This window comes from Leptinotarsa decemlineata, unplaced genomic scaffold, assembly GCF_025532065.1.
Source record: "Leptinotarsa decemlineata unplaced genomic scaffold, Ldec_3_MD MMD2_tig00026374_RagTag_RagTag, whole genome shotgun sequence".
NCBI classification, from domain to species: Eukaryota; Metazoa; Arthropoda; class Insecta; order Coleoptera; family Chrysomelidae; genus Leptinotarsa; species Leptinotarsa decemlineata.
This window is the reverse complement of record NW_027412710.1, coordinates 2,145,551-2,171,375: the sequence shown is the minus strand read 5'-3', so window position 1 is coordinate 2,171,375 and position 25,825 is coordinate 2,145,551. Positions and strand designations below refer to the sequence as shown.

General features: G+C 37.6%; 5 protein-coding genes across 6 annotated transcripts; all 5 read right to left on the bottom strand.

The window, feature by feature from the left end:
* Positions 1–19: 19 nt before the first annotated feature.
* LOC141486843 (uncharacterized) lies at positions 20–4,678 on the bottom strand. Its single transcript, XM_074185414.1, has 4 exons — positions 2,596–4,678; positions 2,375–2,473; positions 2,148–2,279; positions 20–1,841 (listed from the first exon to the last, which is right to left on the bottom strand). The coding sequence occupies exons 1-4, from the start codon at positions 2,729–2,731 to the stop codon at positions 1,549–1,551; spliced, it is 660 nt and encodes a 219-aa protein (XP_074041515.1). The 5' UTR covers positions 2,732–4,678; the 3' UTR covers positions 20–1,548.
* LOC141486838 (uncharacterized) lies at positions 4,372–10,033 on the bottom strand. 2 transcript variants are annotated; one of them, XM_074185408.1, is made up of 2 exons: positions 4,738–10,033; positions 4,372–4,622 (listed from the first exon to the last, which is right to left on the bottom strand). In XM_074185408.1, the coding sequence occupies exon 1, from the start codon at positions 9,841–9,843 to the stop codon at positions 8,701–8,703; it is 1,143 nt and encodes a 380-aa protein (XP_074041509.1). In that variant the 5' UTR covers positions 9,844–10,033; the 3' UTR covers positions 4,372–4,622; positions 4,738–8,700. Both variants share the same exon structure in this region, with proteins under 2 accessions (XP_074041509.1, XP_074041510.1).
* Positions 10,034–10,068: 35 nt separating this feature from the next.
* Positions 10,069–13,925, bottom strand: LOC141486841 (uncharacterized). Its single transcript, XM_074185412.1, has 4 exons — positions 12,895–13,925; positions 12,674–12,772; positions 12,447–12,578; positions 10,069–12,140 (listed from the first exon to the last, which is right to left on the bottom strand). The coding sequence occupies exons 1-4, from the start codon at positions 13,028–13,030 to the stop codon at positions 11,848–11,850; spliced, it is 660 nt and encodes a 219-aa protein (XP_074041513.1). The 5' UTR covers positions 13,031–13,925; the 3' UTR covers positions 10,069–11,847.
* A 193-nt stretch (positions 13,926–14,118) lies between these two features.
* LOC141486845 (uncharacterized) lies at positions 14,119–15,310 on the bottom strand. The gene is made up of 2 exons (XM_074185417.1): positions 15,006–15,310; positions 14,119–14,889 (listed from the first exon to the last, which is right to left on the bottom strand). Exon 2 carries the CDS (start codon positions 14,877–14,879, stop codon positions 14,418–14,420), a length of 462 nt encoding a protein of 153 aa, XP_074041518.1. The 5' UTR covers positions 14,880–14,889; positions 15,006–15,310; the 3' UTR covers positions 14,119–14,417.
* LOC141486839 (uncharacterized) lies at positions 14,639–25,761 on the bottom strand. The gene is made up of 5 exons (XM_074185410.1): positions 25,274–25,761; positions 23,163–25,157; positions 22,942–23,040; positions 22,715–22,846; positions 14,639–22,408 (listed from the first exon to the last, which is right to left on the bottom strand). Exons 2-5 carry the CDS (start codon positions 23,296–23,298, stop codon positions 22,116–22,118), a joined length of 660 nt encoding a protein of 219 aa, XP_074041511.1. The 5' UTR covers positions 23,299–25,157; positions 25,274–25,761; the 3' UTR covers positions 14,639–22,115.
* Between the last annotated feature and the right edge of the window lie 64 nt (positions 25,762–25,825).

The following is a 25,825-nucleotide window of genomic DNA, read 5'->3' as shown; positions in this document are numbered from 1 at the left end:
ATATATATATCATATTTTTTGTGTCTATCCTTCCTTTGATTACTTATTTTGATACGTTTATTGATAAACAGGATTGACGCAACTCCTTTAGCATTCGTAATCCATTCTGACTTCTTGGCTAGAACACTGGCCAGTGCAATATCGATGTTTTCCCTCAATGCCGTTGCTAAAACTAAGTCGTGTGTAGCCTTGGACCTACCTACATTTATATATTAACTGGCATTACTTGTTTTGTGTTTCCTCCTCTTCTTCCCCTCTCCCTTCCTCTTTCTCTTCTATATCCCGCTCTTCCTCTTTTCTTGCTGCTTTCGCTGCCGCTTCTGCCATTTCTACCGCCGCTGCCGTCATAGCATTTATTGCCTCACCCAGCAGGAAGTTTCCATTCCAGCCTTTCTTCTCCGTCCCTCCCTGTCTCTTGTCTTGGTTGTATCTCTGCTTTGTTTTTCTCAGTGCCACCTTGAAAGTAGGGCACCCCATGGAGCCCAATTTGTGGCCCTCCATTCTACACACTAGGTAGTACATTTCATTTGTGTAAGCTGCTGCATTGTGCCCTCCTTTGCCGCATTTGAAACAGTTTCCTGTCCTGTCCTCTCCCTTGCAATTTTCAGAGTTATGTTCGTAGCTCCAGCATTTCCTACAGTTTGGCACTCTGTGTCTCATCTCCACCTTACATCGGGCCAGTCCTACCTTTATGAATCCCTGGGGTACTACTGTCTCTGCTATCTATTTTTGGCAGTTTCAAAGTGGCTGTTACAGTTTTATTTCCTGCCGGTTTGGTTTCACTTATCCCCCAATTCTTTTCCCAGGCTTCTACTACTGTCCTCACAGCGTCAACTATCTCCTCCTTTGTGGTGTTGCAGAGCATTCCCCTAATGTATACGCTCTCCATTCCGGTCTCTCCGTACTCTCCGGTCTCTAGTACATTTGCTGCGTAAAATAATTAAGGACTCCACTCCTGTGCGGGACATGTTTTTTTAAATAAAGTTTTTGGAGCTGTATAGTTTTTTTTTGGGAAAGGCAGTAATTCTTCATTTATACAAAAATCAGACTCGGACGCCTATTGGCGTCCTACGCACAGTACCAAAGTTTCAAGGATATATGCGGATGACGCCATATGGCGTTAGTGGGTAAAAATGGTCAAGTAGAAAAAATACAACAAGTAAAAAAAACATTTCAAAACAAAATTATATTATATTACATTTGCAATTTTTGGTCAAAAAAGTGTGAAAAAGACTAAAACATGGCTCAACACACAAACCGGGTTTATCTGGACAAGTCTTACATTCCCACACAGTGTCGTTCCTGATTTTCTTCTGGAAATAAAAACGACATCTTTTTCTTGGTGTTCTCTTTGTGGCATCAACCGTTTCAATTTTACTAGATACGTGTTTGAATATCATATATTCTATTCTACGTGGTATATCAGGCAATAGATTTTCAGTCACAGCTAAACGGTAATCATATAATGTCATTTTTCTTCCCGAGTATTTGCAAAATATCACGTAAGAATTGAACAAAAGGAGCTGCAGGATATGAACACCAAGTTTTTTATACCAGAATAATGTTTTTCTCAAAGAAGGGTAGTAGGACATCATCTGGTCCTGACGATCTGGTTACCTCCAGTTCTTTTCTGGAGTTGTCAATCCTGGCTTCTGTCTCCTTTCTCATCATTTCAATTTCAGCTCCTGATTTATCTTTCATTATTTTCAATTTCAAATTGTGTTCTTTCTCCATCTGAGAAATTTTTATTTGCTCTAAACTTGATTTGGCTTCTGCCCAGTGACTTACTTTACTACAAAGTGTTTCATACTCATTCCTTTTTCGCTTATTCCCAGACTCGCCTGAAAGTAAAATTGAAACGTTATTTTTCGGTCAGTAGGTTTTATTTTACTAAATATTATCTAACCAAAATGTTAAAGTTGTCGACAAAAATTGATTATTGCAAGAATCGAATAATCATTTTCCATTCGAATTATCCCGTCACTAAATTCTATATGTACCATTGTACAAAACATTGATGGTAGTTCAAAACAATACCATCGAGATATACCAACAACATGGAACATTTGGATGGCAAAAAAACATCGACATCGTACTTGAAACATCGGCTATTGATGCTCATCTCAAAAAAGTACATGTTTACCTACCTGAAATAAGAACCTTAGATTTTGGGGTCCTTAAGTTGTCGGGAGTAGATTTGGACCAGTCCATTTTAGCCTTTGTTTCTTCTTTCATCTGATCCATTCTCTTTGTTTCATGTTGTGTATTCTCCAATTGTCCTTGAAAAAAAGTAATTTTCTGGTAAACGATATTTCTAAATGTGGCATTAAGTATACCTTATTCATTTCATTAAAATAATTGTGTAGTATCTTACCTTGAATGGCATATTCTTCCTCCGTAAAATCATTATTTGGTATCACCTCAGGTATTCCAAAAGAGATATCATTATCCTCACATTCAATTGTTATAAATTCTAAAAACAAAGGAAATCAAAGTTATCCTAGCGACATATTGCTATTTCAGTAAGAAAGTCTTGAATGAAATTTGAATGAATGAATAAAACACAATTCTCTGTTAAAGATGGTAATAACTAACCTGTTCCTGAAATAGATGCATCACCTCCAAACTCAGATTGCAGTCCTTCAACTCTACTGCCCAAAATATCCCTTACAAGTATGTCAACATCATTGACTTCAATTGGTTTATTCGGTGGGCCTCCTCCAGTAGACATTACATGACATTTTGCATCTGCTATTTTTCTTTTACTCCTTTTTTTAATGTTTTCATATTATTTCCTTAACGTGTTCCAATCTCTGAAGACCTCACCACTGTGACTGTTGAACTGTACTTCAATTTTTTCCCAACATTCACGCTTTTGTTTATTATTGTTACTGTCTGTTTTTTTATTTTCAATAATTCCCTTATATTTTGTAACAATACTAAGCAAAACTGCTTCTTCTTTTGAATTGAAGTTTGTTGCTCTTTGGTGTTAACTTTCTGAAGATGTTTCCATTGTCTACTATAAAAATTCATATAAGTAAGAATATGACCCAAGAAAATATAAAATATTTTTCATCTGACACTGATTGCTTACCTCGGAAGTCAGGAGTCTAACAATATTGTAAAATTTCTGATAAGAAATTCTTCCAAATAGTTTATCACCGTTCACTCCACAGAATAATGAAAAACTTGTTATTTGCTATTAGTATTAGTCAAAAATTACACAACTGTTTTGTGTCAAAAACGGTTATGAGAAAATTTCAACGCATGAATTGAAAATACGCATGCGCCAATAATACCAACCTATGGTTTTATTCCGTGAACTTGGTTTCGAAGAACTTAGCTCAAATATTGTATGAACAACAAAATACGTTTTTGAGCCGAGTTCATTTTTGAACCTGGTTCATGTGAACCTCGGCTTAAACCACGATTGTACAACTGGGCCTCAATATCTTTAGGAAATCTAAAGAGAGACGTCGTCCTATTCCTTGATTTAGAGTCGCATCCTCGATAGGCACAAACACTTCCACCTCGGTAGCTAGCCATCTTTAGTTGTTAATAGTTGAGTGTATTATTGTTACTGTTCTAAGACCTAACCTCACTTACACAAATGACTAATGTGAGGTTGACAATATACAAGCCAAGCTTGCGATTTAGCGGAAACGCTTCAGATGCGCTTCTGTATAGATAGGGTGTTCTGTGGTGTAGTCAAGCCGTTTCTCCATGTGCACAAGGTAATGCATTAATCGGAACAGTTTGTAATTCTTGTTTTGTCTACCGCAGCTGTCACAGAAAATAAGCAATTTTCTTACCGACAGCTTAAGGAAGTTGTGTATAGAGTCATGAAGCATGGATGCTACGTTATCAGCCCCTTTTTTCACCTCCCTTCAGGATACGTGTAGAAAACACTTTCGTTGTCTGATAGCTGGTGTATATTAAACGAATAAAAAGAAAGCTGCCGCGTATAATAAACATCGTTAGTGGTGACATTGGGAAGTGGTAAATTTTTCTGGTAGTCCATTGCAATAGCTTCAGTATCAGAAGTAGTGCGGCTGAGGAGTTTAGCCTTCTTTTTTACTTCATTAAAACGGTTTGCTCTTGCTAAATGGACTTGTGAATCAACTTTTAGCGTGTTAAGCTCATTTTCCACTTATAGACCTTTCGTTAAATCTGCTTCTAATGCGCTAATTTTTGCCTTAGTTTCGTCACAGAAACTGCACGTATTTATGCGTGGGTAGCCGAACGAGATATTGAAGTTTTTCACAAAGTTTGACCTGTACGATTCATATGATACAGCCAAACCTGGATTTTTCTCCATGTACATGAGATGCATCTTCTTCACGTTTAGCTCCTCAGGAAGAAAGATCTTAGAAGTTTTCTGAAGGCTGTAGTGAGCATTTCGTCCTTTGAAGGAAGCGATATGATTCTTTACAGCAGCCACCTTTGCTTCACTCAACTTGTGCGGTCTGTTTTTGTGTTTTCCACGACCATCGGTAGGAGCCTGTCCCTCAAGTTTCAGTGACATGACGATGTGCTCTATGCGCCTCTTTGTTGTTCCGTGAATGAATGCCTTGCGACAGACTGGGACGTCTTCATATTTTCCGTCACGCATGACGCGAGCCCTAAAAATGAACACCAATATTTTATTTCAACGGAATTCTGCTGGATTATGGCCTTTATCTCCCTCATTAACATAATTTAGAGTGGTTTATAACAAAACTGGACTATTTCACTCACCTATAACGGTAGGTTGCTTCATGAAAATCAGCAACAGCCTCGGATTGACGGGGTCGCCTTCTAGCTACATGCAGAACTGTGATGAGCCCTGTTAGGTACAAACTTTGTTCATCATACGTTCCCAGGGCATCAAAATACTTAATTGTTGCTTTCCTGTCTTCGTCTGTAATATTGGTAAAATAATTCAGTCTCTTGCACTTGCAATCATCTCCAGTAGTAAGAGATTGCAGCCTTAGACGCTTGGCTACGTCTGTGAGTCTACCAAACGACTGTCTCTTCTTTGTTGCTTTTCTAACACTTTTATTTTATCAATGTCACACTCCATTCTCAATCAGTTAATTAAGTTGAAATAATATTAACAGCTTACAAATGCGTTCAAATTTCACGAACAACGCAGAACGACTCTTGTAAACAACAATGGCGGAGTCAACGCGCAAGCACACACATATCACATGGTCGGACTCAGCCCATTCTTCCCCTGTTCCGCTGGACTACGCCACCTTTTTCCCCCGAGCATCGTTTTTTCCCACGCTACTATCTCGGAACTTAGCTCGTTTTTAGCCAGTTCTTCACAGCTAAACGATAGAGTCGCAGTTTAGCTACAACGCGGCATGGATAACTCAAAAATGATTTGTTTGTGACTAAGCCCGATATTCCCCTGTGGTCTTCATAAGCTATCGAAAATAAGAAATATTAGCTCTTCACCATTTAAATGGACGTATACTAAGGTGAACACCATGACTGAAAGAGTTAATCCGATTTTTCGTTCATTAATAATATTATACCTTATTTTTGTAATTTCACCGCGCCGTTATCTGTCAAATGAATCTACTCGATGCTCATTCCATCCTTCTATGCATCGATTACGTCGCACATCTCTCTTTCCCACTCACTACCGTACGCCCCAAAAGTCTCTTATCCCCTCTACTAATGTACCTGCCGATGAGAAACTGACAGCAATTATAGTAGGCGACGAAGCATTTCCGTTAAAATCTTATCTTCTGCGCCCTTATAGTGAAAGAAATGGCGGAGATGAAGCCAAAAAATTTTTAACTACCGTCTGCCAAGGGCACGAAGAGTAGTAGAAAACAGTTTTGGGATTTTAGCTGCTCGCTGGAGAATTTTTATTCGATACATAGAAGTTCAGCCAGACACAGCACAAGATATTATTTTACCAGCTGTATGTTTGCATAATATATTATGTCAAAAACGTGACTTTGAACCGGAAAATGATTATTTAAATAGGTCTAATTCTTGTTTTACTTCAGTACCACCGCTCGAGTTTCTGGAACAGTTGTAGCTTGCAGTTAGTTTATCCACTGTATCTACACCTCCTTCAGTTTTATTGTAGTCTATGATCATGACTGATTTGTTTGCATCTGTTCCTGCATCTATTTCAACTCTATCATGCATACTAGAAAGTAACAGCACAATTTTCTATTGGTTATTCTCTCTTGTTTTTCCGGATAGTTCCAATAACTGTGAGTTTGTGGTCAAGTAGCTTTTTCACAAGAGGTACAGAGGTGAACCAATTGTCCATCGTAACATTGCGATTAGAACCAAAAAAGTGTTGACAGAGTCGTAAAACTACATCGAAAGGACTATTCGAAACTCTGTACGGACCTTCCGACGTGTTCCGACGTAAATTTCTATATTGCTCGTGTAGAACATTTTGGCATCACACAATACTAGGATTTTCAACCCGTCTTTATTCGGCTTCGAAGGGATGTATTGGCGAAAACTGCACTTTTCTCGAAATCCTGCAAGCATCTCGTTCACTGTTACAGATTCTGAGTGGTGGAGGCAGTTCTGACAATTAGCAACAAAACGGTCAAAAACATTGCGTATGGGAGCCAATTTATCTATTTCCTTTCGTATCACTCGAGTCTCTCTGCTGTGAAATCTTAAACAACGAATTAGGAATCTAAATCTTTGTGAACTCATCGTGAGGCGAAAAATCTCTACACTAGATCCATCACCCCTCCATAATTCTTCGGTATATAGACGGTTTGCATGATAAATACCAGCCACGTAGATAACTCAAAAAAATGCACGAATTTCAATTTGATTCGTTGGGGTTGCATCTCTTCTTCGAGCAAAATTATCAGAAACATATTCGATGTATTCGTTGGTACATTCCACTATAATATTGATTATTTTGTCATTGAAGAAATACTCCCATATTGCCAGTGGTTCTAAGCGGTTTCTCGTGCTATGCTATGAATTTCTTCTATCATTTCTTCATCGTCAGAAATATCTTGCTCAGAGTCACTATTATCGTGTTGCTCTTCAACATGATCCACCTCCTCGTCATCAGACTGATCTGTATCTGAATGTTCGTCATACGCCATACGTCCCTCTTCGTCATTGACAAGTTCTAGCATTTCCTGCAGTCGAGTCTGTTCTCTTTCGTAAAACCACATAGCTAAAATAAATATTGTTATTGATTTACATGTATTACATATAAAAAGAAAAACTTACCTCACAATAAAAATTGCACGATAATCAAAAATAAAACGTGATTAGCCGCGTCGGTCTCTCACACCGTAGGACGAAATATTTTTGGCACAACGTACTTTTGTAACACTCACGTTAGCACTGCCGTTTTGTCGCTTCCGCTTGAGAAGATACACGGAGTGGAAGGTGGCCCCCACTTTGATTTCCAGAATAACGCTGAATAAAGTGTATGGTCGGTCTCACAAACCGAACGCGACTAACAGAAGGTTAAATGCCCTACAAATGCTGTCTTTCATAAATACAATATGGCTAAAACATTTCTTCAATACTAATGACAGTAGCTTACATACTCAGTTGAATCATTGATAAATTACATAAGATTTTTTCATATGTTGGGGTCTTGCCATTATTTTTTTATATTGTATTACTTTTCACGTTGTTAAAGTCTAATTTACATATGAATTATGAATGCCCCACAAGAAGTATTACAAAAGTAACTAAAAAATATCATTTATTCCAGATTTTTTTATTTTATGTAACTTTTTACGTTGTTGCAAAGTCTAATTTACATATGAATCATGAATGCCACACAAGAACTCTTACAAAACTAATTAAACTAACTTAAAAGCCCTTAAATGCCCTACAAATGCTGTCTCTCGTAAATAAAATAAAAACATTTCATAAATACTGATAGATAACAGCGACTTATTCACTCAGTTGAATCACTGATATGTTACTTTTTTTATGTTGTAACTTAATCATGAGTGAAGTATTTCCCTGTTAATATAACATCACCTCTGAACAAACTTTCTAGAAAAGGTGAAAAATTTATCTGGACTGATGAATGTCAAGAAGCATTTGAAAATTTGAAATCAAGATTAACATCACCTCCAGTTTTACAATATCCAGAGTTTTCAGCTGAAAACACTTTCATACTGAAAACTGATGCCTCAAAAATAGCAATTTCAGGAGTACTCTGTAACGGAGACAATAAACCAATTGCATATGCCAGTAGAACATTAAATAAAGCAGAAAGAAATTATAGCATTATTGAACTAGAGCTTTTAGCTATAGTTTGGTCAGTGAAACATTACAGACCATATTTGTATGGAAGAAAATTTGTAATACAGACCGATCATAGGCCTCTTATATTTTTGTACGGCTCAAATCAACCGTCTAGTAGACTGACGAAATTTCGACTTGTTTTAGATGAATATGACTATGTAGTACAGTACGTTAAGGGCAATTCAAACGTTGCAGACGCTCTTTCTCGAGTAGAAATACCATCTGACAACTTGAAAGAAATGTCCAGAAAAATTGATGCCTCTGTGAATGTTATAACACGTTCACGAACAAAGAGATTGCTGGATAACCCGAGTGTAAACGATGAAACTAGGACTGATCACCCCGGAATTGTCGAAGTTTTGAAAAAGCCTTATAACGTAACTGAATTGAAAATATTGAGCTCACAACAATTCAATGCACTACGGAAGTCAGAAAAACAATTTAATTTGATTCGACTGTAACGATCCCCGGATTCTTCATATCCGATGCGAGAAGACCGACAATAGAAGATTCAAAACATCCCGTACATCCCATCGTATAAATAGAAGAGATCTTGCAATTTGGACTCACAACTTTAAGGTTTTTTACATCACCAGTCACCGCTGTTAACGTTAAGTGGGCTTCTACCTCACGTCGGACCTCTAAACTCTTTAAGTCTGGACGAGAGATGACGTAAGGGATATCTTCTAATTTCGTATTAAGGCTAGAGCTATTCAAATATCTGCTTATAGGAGAAGTTGGTATAGTACAAGCGATTTCGCAAGATGCACCTCTGCACTGTATATTGTTTAATGGATATGTCGTTGTTATGTGATCGAGAGACTGTTGATAATCCCCTATCATCCCTGTAACTGGAAAGTTCTTTTCGCATGCTTGAACATATCTATAGAGTATTGGAGTGACTTCAAGAAGGTACCTACTATTTTGGATAGGTTCAGACTGGAGGATCATCGAATTTATCGTCATGGCGAAAGGCTTAGTAATAACAGGATTGCTTTGACTCAGGTAGATTGTATTCCTTACTTCTGAATCTTCATAGACTATCTCAGCTATCCACTCGGACCTTTCTCTTCGTAAGATCTTATAACATGTCTGAGGGATAACCTCCACCAGTCCCCAGCCGCATCTATCATTTAAGTCATAGAAGCACCATCCTGTACACCATCCTTGATAAATACAACCGGTGTAAAAGAAATCTGTTGAGTTTGTACTTCTTGGTAATGTTCCAGGTCCTGAGCTCAACACTGTTGGCTTACACATTTCTGCATTACAATTATCTGAGTTAATGCACTTGTATTCCGTAGACACCTTCATAGCGGGGATACAAGCATAATAGTAATCCTTATAATAGTAATGCATGCTAATACTCTGCAAGCTGAAACTCAGTCTTGATCCATCATTTCGTATTAAACAGATACGAGAACCTTTATCAAGGGTGAATAGGCCAAAAAATTCTTTTGTACATATGTCATCTTGACATATCTTTTTATCAGAAGTTAAAAAGAAATTATAGTCACATTGCTCTATGATGATCCCAGAGCAAACATATATTGTAGAGAAGACTAAGATTGATATAAATTTCATTGTAAAAGAAATATTACGAAAATTATAAAGAAAGATTTAAAATTGGACTTATTCAAGAACCTATTATATCTGGATTTGCAATCAAAAAACGTAAATAACATTGTTTTCTTTGAAGTTTACCGCCCTTTGAGCGAACATCAATTTTTGTTCGCTAACAATGATATTTTTAATGCAAACTTTAGTAGGCTATGTTATTTCAAGTCAATTTCATTTGAATGTTCGCGAACACTTTTAGCTAACAATGTTAGCGAACATTGTTCGCGTCAGTGTGGACCCGGGGTTAGATAGTTAACTGTCATCTGTATGTGGTGCTCTCCATAGTGATGATTTCGCATTAAAATCTCCTGCTATAATCGCTTTCTTGCCTTGGTCAATTACGTCTTGCATTATTGCGTCGGTAGTTTCCTTATACTTATTGATGGGGATGTTCGGTGATATGTAGCAGCTATATATATATATATATATTCATATTTTTTGTGTCTATCCTTCCTTTGATTACTTATTTTGATACGTTTATTGATAAACAGGATTGACGCAACTCCTTTAGCATTCGTAATCCATTCTGACTTCTTGGCTAGAACACTGGCCAGTGCAATATCGATGTTTTCCCTCAATGCCGTTGCTAAAACTAAGTCGTGTGTAGCCTTGGACCTACCTACATTTATATATTAACTGGCATTACTTGTTTTGTGTTTCCTCCTCTTCTTCCCCTCTCCCTTCCTCTTTCTCTTCTATATCCCGCTCTTCCTCTTTTCTTGCTGCTTTCGCTGCCGCTTCTGCCATTTCTACCGCCGCTGCCGTCATAGCATTTATTGCCTCACCCAGCAGGAAGTTTCCATTCCAGCCTTTCTTCTCCGTCCCTCCCTGTCTCTTGTCTTGGTTGTATCTCTGCTTTGTTTTTCTCAGTGCCACCTTGAAAGTAGGGCACCCCATGGAGCCCAATTTGTGGCCCTCCATTCTACACACTAGGTAGTACATTTCATTTGTGTAAGCTGCTGCATTGTGCCCTCCTTTGCCGCATTTGAAACAGTTTCCTGTCCTGTCCTCTCCCTTGCAATTTTCAGAGTTATGTTCGTAGCTCCAGCATTTCCTACAGTTTGGCACTCTGTGTCTCATCTCCACCTTACATCGGGCCAGTCCTACCTTTATGAATCCCTGGGGTACTACTGTCTCTGCTATCTATTTTTGGCAGTTTCAAAGTGGCTGTTACAGTTTTATTTCCTGCCGGTTTGGTTTCACTTATCCCCCAATTCTTTTCCCAGGCTTCTACTACTGTCCTCACAGCGTCAACTATCTCCTCCTTTGTGGTGTTGCAGAGCATTCCCCTAATGTATACGCTCTCCATTCCGGTCTCTCCGTACTCTCCGGTCTCTAGTACATTTGCTGCGTAAAATAATTAAGGACTCCACTCCTGTGCGGGACATGTTTTTTTAAATAAAGTTTTTGGAGCTGTATAGTTTTTTTTTGGGAAAGGCAGTAATTCTTCATTTATACAAAAATCAGACTCGGACGCCTATTGGCGTCCTACGCACAGTACCAAAGTTTCAAGGATATATGCGGATGACGCCATATGGCGTTAGTGGGTAAAAATGGTCAAGTAGAAAAAATACAACAAGTAAAAAAAACATTTCAAAACAAAATTATATTATATTACATTTGCAATTTTTGGTCAAAAAAGTGTGAAAAAGACTAAAACATGGCTCAACACACAAACCGGGTTTATCTGGACAAGTCTTACATTCCCACACAGTGTCGTTCCTGATTTTCTTCTGGAAATAAAAACGACATCTTTTTCTTGGTGTTCTCTTTGTGGCATCAACCGTTTCAATTTTACTAGATACGTGTTTGAATATCATATATTCTATTCTACGTGGTATATCAGGCAATAGATTTTCAGTCACAGCTAAACGGTAATCATATAATGTCATTTTTCTTCCCGAGTATTTGCAAAATATCACGTAAGAATTGAACAAAAGGAGCTGCAGGATATGAACACCAAGTTTTTTATACCAGAATAATGTTTTTCTCAAAGAAGGGTAGTAGGACATCATCTGGTCCTGACGATCTGGTTACCTCCAGTTCTTTTCTGGAGTTGTCAATCCTGGCTTCTGTCTCCTTTCTCATCATTTCAATTTCAGCTCCTGATTTATCTTTCATTATTTTCAATTTCAAATTGTGTTCTTTCTCCATCTGAGAAATTTTTATTTGCTCTAAACTTGATTTGGCTTCTGCCCAGTGACTTACTTTACTACAAAGTGTTTCATACTCATTCCTTTTTCGCTTATTCCCAGACTCGCCTGAAAGTAAAATTGAAACGTTATTTTTCGGTCAGTAGGTTTTATTTTACTAAATATTATCTAACCAAAATGTTAAAGTTGTCGACAAAAATTGATTATTGCAAGAATCGAATAATCATTTTCCATTCGAATTATCCCGTCACTAAATTCTATATGTACCATTGTACAAAACATTGATGGTAGTTCAAAACAATACCATCGAGATATACCAACAACATGGAACATTTGGATGGCAAAAAAACATCGACATCGTACTTGAAACATCGGCTATTGATGCTCATCTCAAAAAAGTACATGTTTACCTACCTGAAATAAGAACCTTAGATTTTGGGGTCCTTAAGTTGTCGGGAGTAGATTTGGACCAGTCCATTTTAGCCTTTGTTTCTTCTTTCATCTGATCCATTCTCTTTGTTTCATGTTGTGTATTCTCCAATTGTCCTTGAAAAAAAGTAATTTTCTGGTAAACGATATTTCTAAATGTGGCATTAAGTATACCTTATTCATTTCATTAAAATAATTGTGTAGTATCTTACCTTGAATGGCATATTCTTCCTCCGTAAAATCATTATTTGGTATCACCTCAGGTATTCCAAAAGAGATATCATTATCCTCACATTCAATTGTTATAAATTCTAAAAACAAAGGAAATCAAAGTTATCCTAGCGACATATTGCTATTTCAGTAAGAAAGTCTTGAATGAAATTTGAATGAATGAATAAAACACAATTCTCTGTTAAAGATGGTAATAACTAACCTGTTCCTGAAATAGATGCATCACCTCCAAACTCAGATTGCAGTCCTTCAACTCTACTGCCCAAAATATCCCTTACAAGTATGTCAACATCATTGACTTCAATTGGTTTATTCGGTGGGCCTCCTCCAGTAGACATTACATGACATTTTGCATCTGCTATTTTTCTTTTACTCCTTTTTTTAATGTTTTCATATTATTTCCTTAACGTGTTCCAATCTCTGAAGACCTCACCACTGTGACTGTTGAACTGTACTTCAATTTTTTCCCAACATTCACGCTTTTGTTTATTATTGTTACTGTCTGTTTTTTTATTTTCAATAATTCCCTTATATTTTGTAACAATACTAAGCAAAACTGCTTCTTCTTTTGAATTGAAGTTTGTTGCTCTTTGGTGTTAACTTTCTGAAGATGTTTCCATTGTCTACTATAAAAATTCATATAAGTAAGAATATGACCCAAGAAAATATAAAATATTTTTCATCTGACACTGATTGCTTACCTCGGAAGTCAGGAGTCTAACAATATTGTAAAATTTCTGATAAGAAATTCTTCCAAATAGTTTATCACCGTTCACTCCACAGAATAATGAAAAACTTGTTATTTGCTATTAGTATTAGTCAAAAATTACACAACTGTTTTGTGTCAAAAACGGTTATGAGAAAATTTCAACGCATGAATTGAAAATACGCATGCGCCAATAATACCAACCTATGGTTTTATTCCGTGAACTTGGTTTCGAAGAACTTAGCTCAAATATTGTATGAACAACAAAATACGTTTTTGAGCCGAGTTCATTTTTGAACCTGGTTCATGTGAACCTCGGCTTAAACCACGATTGTACAACTGGGCCTCAATATCTTTAGGAAATCTAAAGAGAGACGTCGTCCTATTCCTTGATTTAGAGTCGCATCCTCGATAGGCACAAACACTTCCACCTCGGTAGCTAGCCATCTTTAGTTGTTAATAGTTGAGTGTATTATTGTTACTGTTCTAAGACCTAACCTCACTTACACAAATGACTAATGTGAGGTTGACAATATACAAGCCAAGCTTGCGATTTAGCGGAAACGCTGTGGTGTAGTCAAGCCGTTTCTCCATGTGCACAAGGTAATGCATTAATCGGAACAGTTTGTAATTCTTGTTTTGTCTACCGCAGCTGTCACAGAAAATAAGCAATTTTCTTACCGACAGCTTAAGGAAGTTGTGTATAGAGTCATGAAGCATGGATGCTACGTTATCAGCCCCTTTTTTCACCTCCCTTCAGGATACGTGTAGAAAACACTTTCGTTGTCTGATAGCTGGTGTATATTAAACGAATAAAAAGAAAGCTGCCGCGTATAATAAACATCGTTAGTGGTGACATTGGGAAGTGGTAAATTTTTCTGGTAGTCCATTGCAATAGCTTCAGTATCAGAAGTAGTGCGGCTGAGGAGTTTAGCCTTCTTTTTTACTTCATTAAAACGGTTTGCTCTTGCTAAATGGACTTGTGAATCAACTTTTAGCGTGTTAAGCTCATTTTCCACTTATAGACCTTTCGTTAAATCTGCTTCTAATGCGCTAATTTTTGCCTTAGTTTCGTCACAGAAACTGCACGTATTTATGCGTGGGTAGCCGAACGAGATATTGAAGTTTTTCACAAAGTTTGACCTGTACGATTCATATGATACAGCCAAACCTGGATGTTTCTCCATGTACATGAGATGCATCTTCTTCACGTTTAGCTCCTCAGGAAGAAAGATCTTAGAAGTTTTCTGAAGGCTGTAGTGAGCATTTCGTCCTTTGAAGGAAGCGATATGATTCTTTACAGCAGCCACCTTTGCTTCACTCAACTTGTGCGGTCTGTTTTTGTGTTTTCCACGACCATCGGTAGGAGCCTGTCCCTCAAGTTTCAGTGACATGACGATGTGCTCTATGCGCCTCTTTGTTGTTCCGTGAATGAATGCCTTGCGACAGACTGGGACGTCTTCATATTTTCCGTCACGCATGACGCGAGCCCTAAAAATGAACACCAATATTTTATTTCAACGGAATTCTGCTGGATTATGGCCTTTATCTCCTCTCATTAACATAATTTAGAGTGGTTTATAACAAAACTGGACTATTTCACTCACCTATAACGGTAGGTTGCTTCATGAAAATCAGCAACAGCCTCGGATTGACGGGGTCGCCTTCTAGCTACATGCAGAACTGTGATGAGCCCTGTTAGGTACAAACTTTGTTCATCATACGTTCCCAGGGCATCAAAATACTTAATTGTTGCTTTCCTGTCTTCGTCTGTAATATTGGTAAAATAATTCAGTCTCTTGCACTTGCAATCATCTCCAGTAGTAAGAGATTGCAGCCTTAGACGCTTGGCTACGTCTGTGAGTCTACCAAACGACTGTCTCTTCTTTGTTGCTTTTCTAACACTTTTATTTTATCAATGTCACACTCCATTCTCAATCAGTTAATTAAGTTGAAATAATATTAACAGCTTACAAATGCGTTCAAATTTCACGAACAACGCAGAACGACTCTTGTAAACAACAATGGCGGAGTCAACGCGCAAGCACACACATATCACATGGTCGGACTCAGCCCATTCTTCCCCTGTTCCGCTGGACTACGCCACCTTTTTCCCCCGAGCATCGTTTTTTCCCACGCTACTATCTCGGAACTTAGCTCGTTTTTAGCCAGTTCTTCACAGCTAAACGATAGAGTCGCAGTTTAGCTACAACGCGGCATGGATAACTCAAAAATGATTTGTTTGTGACTAAGCCCGATATTCCCCTGTGGTCTTCATAAGCTATCGAAAATAAGAAATATTAGCTCTTCACCATTTAAATGGACGTATACTAAGGTGAACACCATGACTGAAAGAGTTAATCCGATTTTTCGTTCATTAATAATATTATACCTTATTTTTGTAATTTCACCGCGCCGTTATCTGTCAAATGAATCTACTCGATGCTCATTCCATCCTTCTATGCATCGATTACGTCGCACATCTCTCTTTCCCACTCACTACCGTACGCCCCAAAAGTCTCTTATCCCCTCTACTAATGTACCTGCCGATGAGAAACTGACAGCAATTATAGTAGGCGACGAAGCATTTCCGTTAAAATCTTATCTTCTGCGCCCTTATAGTGAAAGAAATGGCGGAGATGAAGCCAAAAAATTTTTAACTACCGTCTGCCAAGGGCACGAAGAGTAGTAGAAAACAGTTTTGGGATTTTAGCTGCTCGCTGGAGAATTTTTATTCGATACATAGAAGTTCAGCCAGACACAGCACAAGATATTATTTTACCAGCTGTATGTTTGCATAATATATTATGTCAAAAACGTGACTTTGAACCGGAAAATGATTATTTAAATAGGTCTAATTCTTGTTTTACTTCAGTACCACCGCTCGAGTTTCTGGAACAGTTGTAGCTTGCAGTTAGTTTATCCACTGTATCTACACCTCCTTCAGTTTTATTGTAGTCTATGATCATGACTGATTTGTTTGCATCTGTTCCTGCATCTATTTCAACTCTATCATGCATACTAGAAAGTAACAGCACAATTTTCTATTGGTTATTCTCTCTTGTTTTTCCGGATAGTTCCAATAACTGTGAGTTTGTGGTCAAGTAGCTTTTTCACAAGAGGTACAGAGGTGAACCAATTGTCCATCGTAACATTGCGATTAGAACCAAAAAAGTGTTGACAGAGTCGTAAAACTACATCGAAAGGACTATTCGAAACTCTGTACGGACCTTCCGACGTGTTCCGACGTAAATTTCTATATTGCTCGTGTAGAACATTTTGGCATCACACAATACTAGGATTTTCAACCCGTCTTTATTCGGCTTCGAAGGGATGTATTGGCGAAAACTGCACTTTTCTCGAAATCCTGCAAGCATCTCGTTCACTGTTACAGATTCTGAGTGGTGGAGGCAGTTCTGACAATTAGCAACAAAACGGTCAAAAACATTGCGTATGGGAGCCAATTTATCTATTTCCTTTCGTATCACTCGAGTCTCTCTGCTGTGAAATCTTAAACAACGAATTAGGAATCTAAATCTTTGTGAACTCATCGTGAGGCGAAAAATCTCTACACTAGATCCATCACCCCTCCATAATTCTTCGGTATATAGACGGTTTGCATGATAAATACCAGCCACGTAGATAACTCAAAAAAATGCACGAATTTCAATTTGATTCGTTGGGGTTGCATCTCTTCTTCGAGCAAAATTATCAGAAACATATTCGATGTATTCGTTGGTACATTCCACTATAATATTGATTATTTTGTCATTGAAGAAATACTCCCATATTGCCAGTGGTTCTAAGCGGTTTCTCGTGCTATGCTATGAATTTCTTCTATCATTTCTTCATCGTCAGAAATATCTTGCTCAGAGTCACTATTATCGTGTTGCTCTTCAACATGATCCACCTCCTCGTCATCAGACTGATCTGTATCTGAATGTTCGTCATACGCCATACGTCCCTCTTCGTCATTGACAAGTTCTAGCATTTCCTGCAGTCGAGTCTGTTCTCTTTCGTAAAACCACATAGCTAAAATAAATATTGTTATTGATTTACATGTATTACATATAAAAAGAAAAACTTACCTCACAATAAAAATTGCACGATAATCAAAAATAAAACGTGATTAGCCGCGTCGGTCTCTCACACCGTAGGACGAAATATTTTTGGCACAACGTACTTTTGTAACACTCACGTTAGCACTGCCGTTTTGTCGCTTCCGCTTGAGAAGATACACGGAGTGGAAGGTGGCCCCCACTTTGATTTCCAGAATAACGCTGAATAAAGTGTATGGTCGGTCTCACAAACCGAACGCGACTAACAGAAGGTTAAATGCCCTACAAATGCTGTCTTTCATAAATACAATATGGCTAAAACATTTCTTCAATACTAATGACAGTAGCTTACATACTCAGTTGAATCATTGATAAATTACATAAGATTTTTTCATATGTTGGGGTCTTGCCATTATTTTTTTATATTGTATTACTTTTCACGTTGTTAAAGTCTAATTTACATATGAATTATGAATGCCCCACAAGAAGTATTACAAAAGTAACTAAAAAATATCATTTATTCCAGATTTTTTTATTTTATGTAACTTTTTACGTTGTTGCAAAGTCTAATTTACATATGAATCATGAATGCCACACAAGAACTCTTACAAAACTAATTAAACTAACTTAAAAGCCCTTAAATGCCCTACAAATGCTGTCTCTCGTAAATAAAATAAAAACATTTCATAAATACTGATAGATAACAGCGACTTATTCACTCAGTTGAATCACTGATATGTTACTTTTTTTATGTTGTAACTTAATCATGAGTGAAGTATTTCCCTGTTAATATAACATCACCTCTGAACAAACTTTCTAGAAAAGGTGAAAAATTTATCTGGACTGATGAATGTCAAGAAGCATTTGAAAATTTGAAATCAAGATTAACATCACCTCCAGTTTTACAATATCCAGAGTTTTCAGCTGAAAACACTTTCATACTGAAAACTGATGCCTCAAAAATAGCAATTTCAGGAGTACTCTGTAACGGAGACAATAAACCAATTGCATATGCCAGTAGAACATTAAATAAAGCAGAAAGAAATTATAGCATTATTGAACTAGAGCTTTTAGCTATAGTTTGGTCAGTGAAACATTACAGACCATATTTGTATGGAAGAAAATTTGTAATACAGACCGATCATAGGCCTCTTATATTTTTGTACGGCTCAAATCAACCGTCTAGTAGACTGACGAAATTTCGACTTGTTTTAGATGAATATGACTATGTAGTACAGTACGTTAAGGGCAATTCAAACGTTGCAGACGCTCTTTCTCGAGTAGAAATACCATCTGACAACTTGAAAGAAATGTCCAGAAAAATTGATGCCTCTGTGAATGTTATAACACGTTCACGAACAAAGAGATTGCTGGATAACCCGAGTGTAAACGATGAAACTAGGACTGATCACCCCGGAATTGTCGAAGTTTTGAAAAAGCCTTATAACGTAACTGAATTGAAAATATTGAGCTCACAACAATTCAATGCACTACGGAAGTCAGAAAAACAATTTAATTTGATTCGACTGTAACGATCCCCGGATTCTTCATATCCGATGCGAGAAGACCGACAATAGAAGATTCAAAACATCCCGTACATCCCATCGTATAAATAGAAGAGATCTTGCAATTTGGACTCACAACTTTAAGGTTTTTTACATCACCAGTCACCGCTGTTAACGTTAAGTGGGCTTCTACCTCACGTCGGACCTCTAAACTCTTTAAGTCTGGACGAGAGATGACGTAAGGGATATCTTCTAATTTCGTATTAAGGCTAGAGCTATTCAAATATCTGCTTATAGGAGAAGTTGGTATAGTACAAGCGATTTCGCAAGATGCACCTCTGCACTGTATATTGTTTAATGGATATGTCGTTGTTATGTGATCGAGAGACTGTTGATAATCCCCTATCATCCCTGTAACTGGAAAGTTCTTTTCGCATGCTTGAACATATCTATAGAGTATTGGAGTGACTTCAAGAAGGTACCTACTATTTTGGATAGGTTCAGACTGGAGGATCATCGAATTTATCGTCATGGCGAAAGGCTTAGTAATAACAGGATTGCTTTGACTCAGGTAGATTGTATTCCTTACTTCTGAATCTTCATAGACTATCTCAGCTATCCACTCGGACCTTTCTCTTCGTAAGATCTTATAACATGTCTGAGGGATAACCTCCACCAGTCCCCAGCCGCATCTATCATTTAAGTCATAGAAGCACCATCCTGTACACCATCCTTGATAAATACAACCGGTGTAAAAGAAATCTGTTGAGTTTGTACTTCTTGGTAATGTTCCAGGTCCTGAGCTCAACACTGTTGGCTTACACATTTCTGCATTACAATTATCTGAGTTAATGCACTTGTATTCCGTAGACACCTTCATAGCGGGGATACAAGCATAATAGTAATCCTTATAATAGTAATGCATGCTAATACTCTGCAAGCTGAAACTCAGTCTTGATCCATCATTTCGTATTAAACAGATACGAGAACCTTTATCAAGGGTGAATAGGCCAAAAAATTCTTTTGTACATATGTCATCTTGACATATCTTTTTATCAGAAGTTAAAAAGAAATTATAGTCACATTGCTCTATGATGATCCCAGAGCAAACATATATTGTAGAGAAGACTAAGATTGATATAAATTTCATTGTAAAAGAAATATTACGAAAATTATAAAGAAAGATTTAAAATTGGACTTATTCAAGAACCTATTATATCTGGATTTGCAATCAAAAAACGTAAATAACATTGTTTTCTTTGAAGTTTACCGCCCTTTGAGCGAACATCAATTTTTGTTCGCTAACAATGATATTTTTAATGCAAACTTTAGTAGGCTATGTTATTTCAAGTCAATTTTATTTGAATGTTCGCGAACACTTTTAGCTAACAATGTTAGCGAACATTGTTCGCGTCAGTGTGGACCCGGGGTTAGATAGTTAACTGTCATCTGTATGTGGTGCTCTCCATAGTGATGATTTCGCATTAAAATCTCCTGCTATAATCGCTTTCTTGCCTTGGTCAATTACGTCTTGCATTATTGCGTCGGTAGTTTCCTTATACTTATTGATGGGGATGTTCGGTGATATGTAGCAGCTATATATATATATATATATTCATATTTTTTGTGTCTATCCTTCCTTTGATTACTTATTTTGATACGTTTATTGATAAACAGGATTGACGCAACTCCTTTAGCATTCGTAATCCATTCTGACTTCTTGGCTAGAACACTGGCCAGTGCAATATCGATGTTTTCCCTCAATGCCGTTGCTAAAACTAAGTCGTGTGTAGCCTTGGACCTACCTACATTTATATATTAACTGGCATTACTTGTTTTGTGTTTCCTCCTCTTCTTCCCCTCTCCCTTCCTCTTTCTCTTCTATATCCCGCTCTTCCTCTTTTCTTGCTGCTTTCGCTGCCGCTTCTGCCATTTCTACCGCCGCTGCCGTCATAGCATTTATTGCCTCACCCAGCAGGAAGTTTCCATTCCAGCCTTTCTTCTCCGTCCCTCCCTGTCTCTTGTCTTGGTTGTATCTCTGCTTTGTTTTTCTCAGTGCCACCTTGAAAGTAGGGCACCCCATGGAGCCCAATTTGTGGCCCTCCATTCTACACACTAGGTAGTACATTTCATTTGTGTAAGCTGCTGCATTGTGCCCTCCTTTGCCGCATTTGAAACAGTTTCCTGTCCTGTCCTCTCCCTTGCAATTTTCAGAGTTATGTTCGTAGCTCCAGCATTTCCTACAGTTTGGCACTCTGTGTCTCATCTCCACCTTACATCGGGCCAGTCCTACCTTTATGAATCCCTGGGGTACTACTGTCTCTGCTATCTATTTTTGGCAGTTTCAAAGTGGCTGTTACAGTTTTATTTCCTGCCGGTTTGGTTTCACTTATCCCCCAATTCTTTTCCCAGGCTTCTACTACTGTCCTCACAGCGTCAACTATCTCCTCCTTTGTGGTGTTGCAGAGCATTCCCCTAATGTATACGCTCTCCATTCCGGTCTCTCCGTACTCTCCGGTCTCTAGTACATTTGCTGCGTAAAATAATTAAGGACTCCACTCCTGTGCGGGACATGTTTTTTTAAATAAAGTTTTTGGAGCTGTATAGTTTTTTTTTGGGAAAGGCAGTAATTCTTCATTTATACAAAAATCAGACTCGGACGCCTATTGGCGTCCTACGCACAGTACCAAAGTTTCAAGGATATATGCGGATGACGCCATATGGCGTTAGTGGGTAAAAATGGTCAAGTAGAAAAAATACAACAAGTAAAAAAAACATTTCAAAACAAAATTATATTATATTACATTTGCAATTTTTGGTCAAAAAAGTGTGAAAAAGACTAAAACATGGCTCAACACACAAACCGGGTTTATCTGGACAAGTCTTACATTCCCACACAGTGTCGTTCCTGATTTTCTTCTGGAAATAAAAACGACATCTTTTTCTTGGTGTTCTCTTTGTGGCATCAACCGTTTCAATTTTACTAGATACGTGTTTGAATATCATATATTCTATTCTACGTGGTATATCAGGCAATAGATTTTCAGTCACAGCTAAACGGTAATCATATAATGTCATTTTTCTTCCCGAGTATTTGCAAAATATCACGTAAGAATTGAACAAAAGGAGCTGCAGGATATGAACACCAAGTTTTTTATACCAGAATAATGTTTTTCTCAAAGAAGGGTAGTAGGACATCATCTGGTCCTGACGATCTGGTTACCTCCAGTTCTTTTCTGGAGTTGTCAATCCTGGCTTCTGTCTCCTTTCTCATCATTTCAATTTCAGCTCCTGATTTATCTTTCATTATTTTCAATTTCAAATTGTGTTCTTTCTCCATCTGAGAAATTTTTATTTGCTCTAAACTTGATTTGGCTTCTGCCCAGTGACTTACTTTACTACAAAGTGTTTCATACTCATTCCTTTTTCGCTTATTCCCAGACTCGCCTGAAAGTAAAATTGAAACGTTATTTTTCGGTCAGTAGGTTTTATTTTACTAAATATTATCTAACCAAAATGTTAAAGTTGTCGACAAAAATTGATTATTGCAAGAATCGAATAATCATTTTCCATTCGAATTATCCCGTCACTAAATTCTATATGTACCATTGTACAAAACATTGATGGTAGTTCAAAACAATACCATCGAGATATACCAACAACATGGAACATTTGGATGGCAAAAAAACATCGACATCGTACTTGAAACATCGGCTATTGATGCTCATCTCAAAAAAGTACATGTTTACCTACCTGAAATAAGAACCTTAGATTTTGGGGTCCTTAAGTTGTCGGGAGTAGATTTGGACCAGTCCATTTTAGCCTTTGTTTCTTCTTTCATCTGATCCATTCTCTTTGTTTCATGTTGTGTATTCTCCAATTGTCCTTGAAAAAAAGTAATTTTCTGGTAAACGATATTTCTAAATGTGGCATTAAGTATACCTTATTCATTTCATTAAAATAATTGTGTAGTATCTTACCTTGAATGGCATATTCTTCCTCCGTAAAATCATTATTTGGTATCACCTCAGGTATTCCAAAAGAGATATCATTATCCTCACATTCAATTGTTATAAATTCTAAAAACAAAGGAAATCAAAGTTATCCTAGCGACATATTGCTATTTCAGTAAGAAAGTCTTGAATGAAATTTGAATGAATGAATAAAACACAATTCTCTGTTAAAGATGGTAATAACTAACCTGTTCCTGAAATAGATGCATCACCTCCAAACTCAGATTGCAGTCCTTCAACTCTACTGCCCAAAATATCCCTTACAAGTATGTCAACATCATTGACTTCAATTGGTTTATTCGGTGGGCCTCCTCCAGTAGACATTACATGACATTTTGCATCTGCTATTTTTCTTTTACTCCTTTTTTTAATGTTTTCATATTATTTCCTTAACGTGTTCCAATCTCTGAAGACCTCACCACTGTGACTGTTGAACTGTACTTCAATTTTTTCCCAACATTCACGCTTTTGTTTATTATTGTTACTGTCTGTTTTTTTATTTTCAATAATTCCCTTATATTTTGTAACAATACTAAGCAAAACTGCTTCTTCTTTTGAATTGAAGTTTGTTGCTCTTTGGTGTTAACTTTCTGAAGATGTTTCCATTGTCTACTATAAAAATTCATATAAGTAAGAATATGACCCAAGAAAATATAAAATATTTTTCATCTGACACTGATTGCTTACCTCGGAAGTCAGGAGTCTAACAATATTGTAAAATTTCTGATAAGAAATTCTTCCAAATAGTTTATCACCGTTCACTCCACAGAATAATGAAAAACTTGTTATTTGCTATTAGTATTAGTCAAAAATTACACAACTGTTTTGTGTCAAAAACGGTTATGAGAAAATTTCAACGCATGAATTGAAAATACGCATGCGCCAATAATACCAACCTATGGTTTTATTCCGTGAACTTGGTTTCGAAGAACTTAGCTCAAATATTGTATGAACAACAAAATACGTTTTTGAGCCGAGTTCATTTTTGAACCTGGTTCATGTGAACCTCGGCTTAAACCACGATTGTACAACTGGGCCTCAATATCTTTAGGAAATCTAAAGAGAGACGTCGTCCTATTCCTTGATTTAGAGTCGCATCCTCGATAGGCACAAACACTTCCACCTCGGTAGCTAGCCATCTTTAGTTGTTAATAGTTGAGTGTATTATTGTTACTGTTCTAAGACCTAACCTCACTTACACAAATGACTAATGTGAGGTTGACAATATACAAGCCAAGCTTGCGATTTAGCGGAAACGCTGTGGTGTAGTCAAGCCGTTTCTCCATGTGCACAAGGTAATGCATTAATCGGAACAGTTTGTAATTCTTGTTTTGTCTACCGCAGCTGTCACAGAAAATAAGCAATTTTCTTACCGACAGCTTAAGGAAGTTGTGTATAGAGTCATGAAGCATGGATGCTACGTTATCAGCCCCTTTTTTCACCTCCCTTCAGGATACGTGTAGAAAACACTTTCGTTGTCTGATAGCTGGTGTATATTAAACGAATAAAAAGAAAGCTGCCGCGTATAATAAACATCGTTAGTGGTGACATTGGGAAGTGGTAAATTTTTCTGGTAGTCCATTGCAATAGCTTCAGTATCAGAAGTAGTGCGGCTGAGGAGTTTAGCCTTCTTTTTTACTTCATTAAAACGGTTTGCTCTTGCTAAATGGACTTGTGAATCAACTTTTAGCGTGTTAAGCTCATTTTCCACTTATAGACCTTTCGTTAAATCTGCTTCTAATGCGCTAATTTTTGCCTTAGTTTCGTCACAGAAACTGCACGTATTTATGCGTGGGTAGCCGAACGAGATATTGAAGTTTTTCACAAAGTTTGACCTGTACGATTCATATGATACAGCCAAACCTGGATGTTTCTCCATGTACATGAGATGCATCTTCTTCACGTTTAGCTCCTCAGGAAGAAAGATCTTAGAAGTTTTCTGAAGGCTGTAGTGAGCATTTCGTCCTTTGAAGGAAGCGATATGATTCTTTACAGCAGCCACCTTTGCTTCACTCAACTTGTGCGGTCTGTTTTTGTGTTTTCCACGACCATCGGTAGGAGCCTGTCCCTCAAGTTTCAGTGACATGACGATGTGCTCTATGCGCCTCTTTGTTGTTCCGTGAATGAATGCCTTGCGACAGACTGGGACGTCTTCATATTTTCCGTCACGCATGACGCGAGCCCTAAAAATGAACACCAATATTTTATTTCAACGGAATTCTGCTGGATTATGGCCTTTATCTCCTCTCATTAACATAATTTAGAGTGGTTTATAACAAAACTGGACTATTTCACTCACCTATAACGGTAGGTTGCTTCATGAAAATCAGCAACAGCCTCGGATTGACGGGGTCGCCTTCTAGCTACATGCAGAACTGTGATGAGCCCTGTTAGGTACAAACTTTGTTCATCATACGTTCCCAGGGCATCAAAATACTTAATTGTTGCTTTCCTGTCTTCGTCTGTAATATTGGTAAAATAATTCAGTCTCTTGCACTTGCAATCATCTCCAGTAGTAAGAGATTGCAGCCTTAGACGCTTGGCTACGTCTGTGAGTCTACCAAACGACTGTCTCTTCTTTGTTGCTTTTCTAACACTTTTATTTTATCAATGTCACACTCCATTCTCAATCAGTTAATTAAGTTGAAATAATATTAACAGCTTACAAATGCGTTCAAATTTCACGAACAACGCAGAACGACTCTTGTAAACAACAATGGCGGAGTCAACGCGCAAGCACACACATATCACATGGTCGGACTCAGCCCATTCTTCCCCTGTTCCGCTGGACTACGCCACCTTTTTCCCCGAGCATCGTTTTTTCCCACGCTACTATCTCGGAACTTAGCTC

What these genes read in the sequence shown, in the direction of transcription:
- LOC141486845 (XM_074185417.1), bottom strand. Translation starts at nt 14,879, where the DNA reads ATGCGTGACGGAAAATATGAAGACGTCCCAGTCTGTCGCAAGGCATTC.
- LOC141486843 (XM_074185414.1), bottom strand. Translation starts at nt 2,731, where the DNA reads ATGTCTACTGGAGGAGGCCCACCGAATAAACCAATTGAAGTCAATGAT. An exon ending in TGCATCTATTTCAGGAACAG is followed by an intron (nt 2,474 to 2,595) that starts GTTAGTTATTAC and finishes CTTTGTTTTTAG; the next exon opens with AATTTATAACAATTGAATGT. An exon ending in GGAAGAATATGCCATTCAAG is followed by an intron (nt 2,280 to 2,374) that starts GTAAGATACTAC and finishes CTTTTTTTCAAG; the next exon opens with GACAATTGGAGAATACACAA.
- LOC141486839 (XM_074185410.1), bottom strand. Translation starts at nt 23,298, where the DNA reads ATGTCTACTGGAGGAGGCCCACCGAATAAACCAATTGAAGTCAATGAT. An exon ending in TGCATCTATTTCAGGAACAG is followed by an intron (nt 23,041 to 23,162) that starts GTTAGTTATTAC and finishes CTTTGTTTTTAG; the next exon opens with AATTTATAACAATTGAATGT. An exon ending in GGAAGAATATGCCATTCAAG is followed by an intron (nt 22,847 to 22,941) that starts GTAAGATACTAC and finishes CTTTTTTTCAAG; the next exon opens with GACAATTGGAGAATACACAA.
- LOC141486841 (XM_074185412.1), bottom strand. Translation starts at nt 13,030, where the DNA reads ATGTCTACTGGAGGAGGCCCACCGAATAAACCAATTGAAGTCAATGAT. An exon ending in GGAAGAATATGCCATTCAAG is followed by an intron (nt 12,579 to 12,673) that starts GTAAGATACTAC and finishes CTTTTTTTCAAG; the next exon opens with GACAATTGGAGAATACACAA. An exon ending in ATCTAAGGTTCTTATTTCAG is followed by an intron (nt 12,141 to 12,446) that starts GTAGGTAAACAT and finishes TTTTACTTTCAG; the next exon opens with GCGAGTCTGGGAATAAGCGA.
- LOC141486838 (XM_074185408.1), bottom strand. Translation starts at nt 9,843, where the DNA reads ATGAAATTTATATCAATCTTAGTCTTCTCTACAATATATGTTTGCTCT.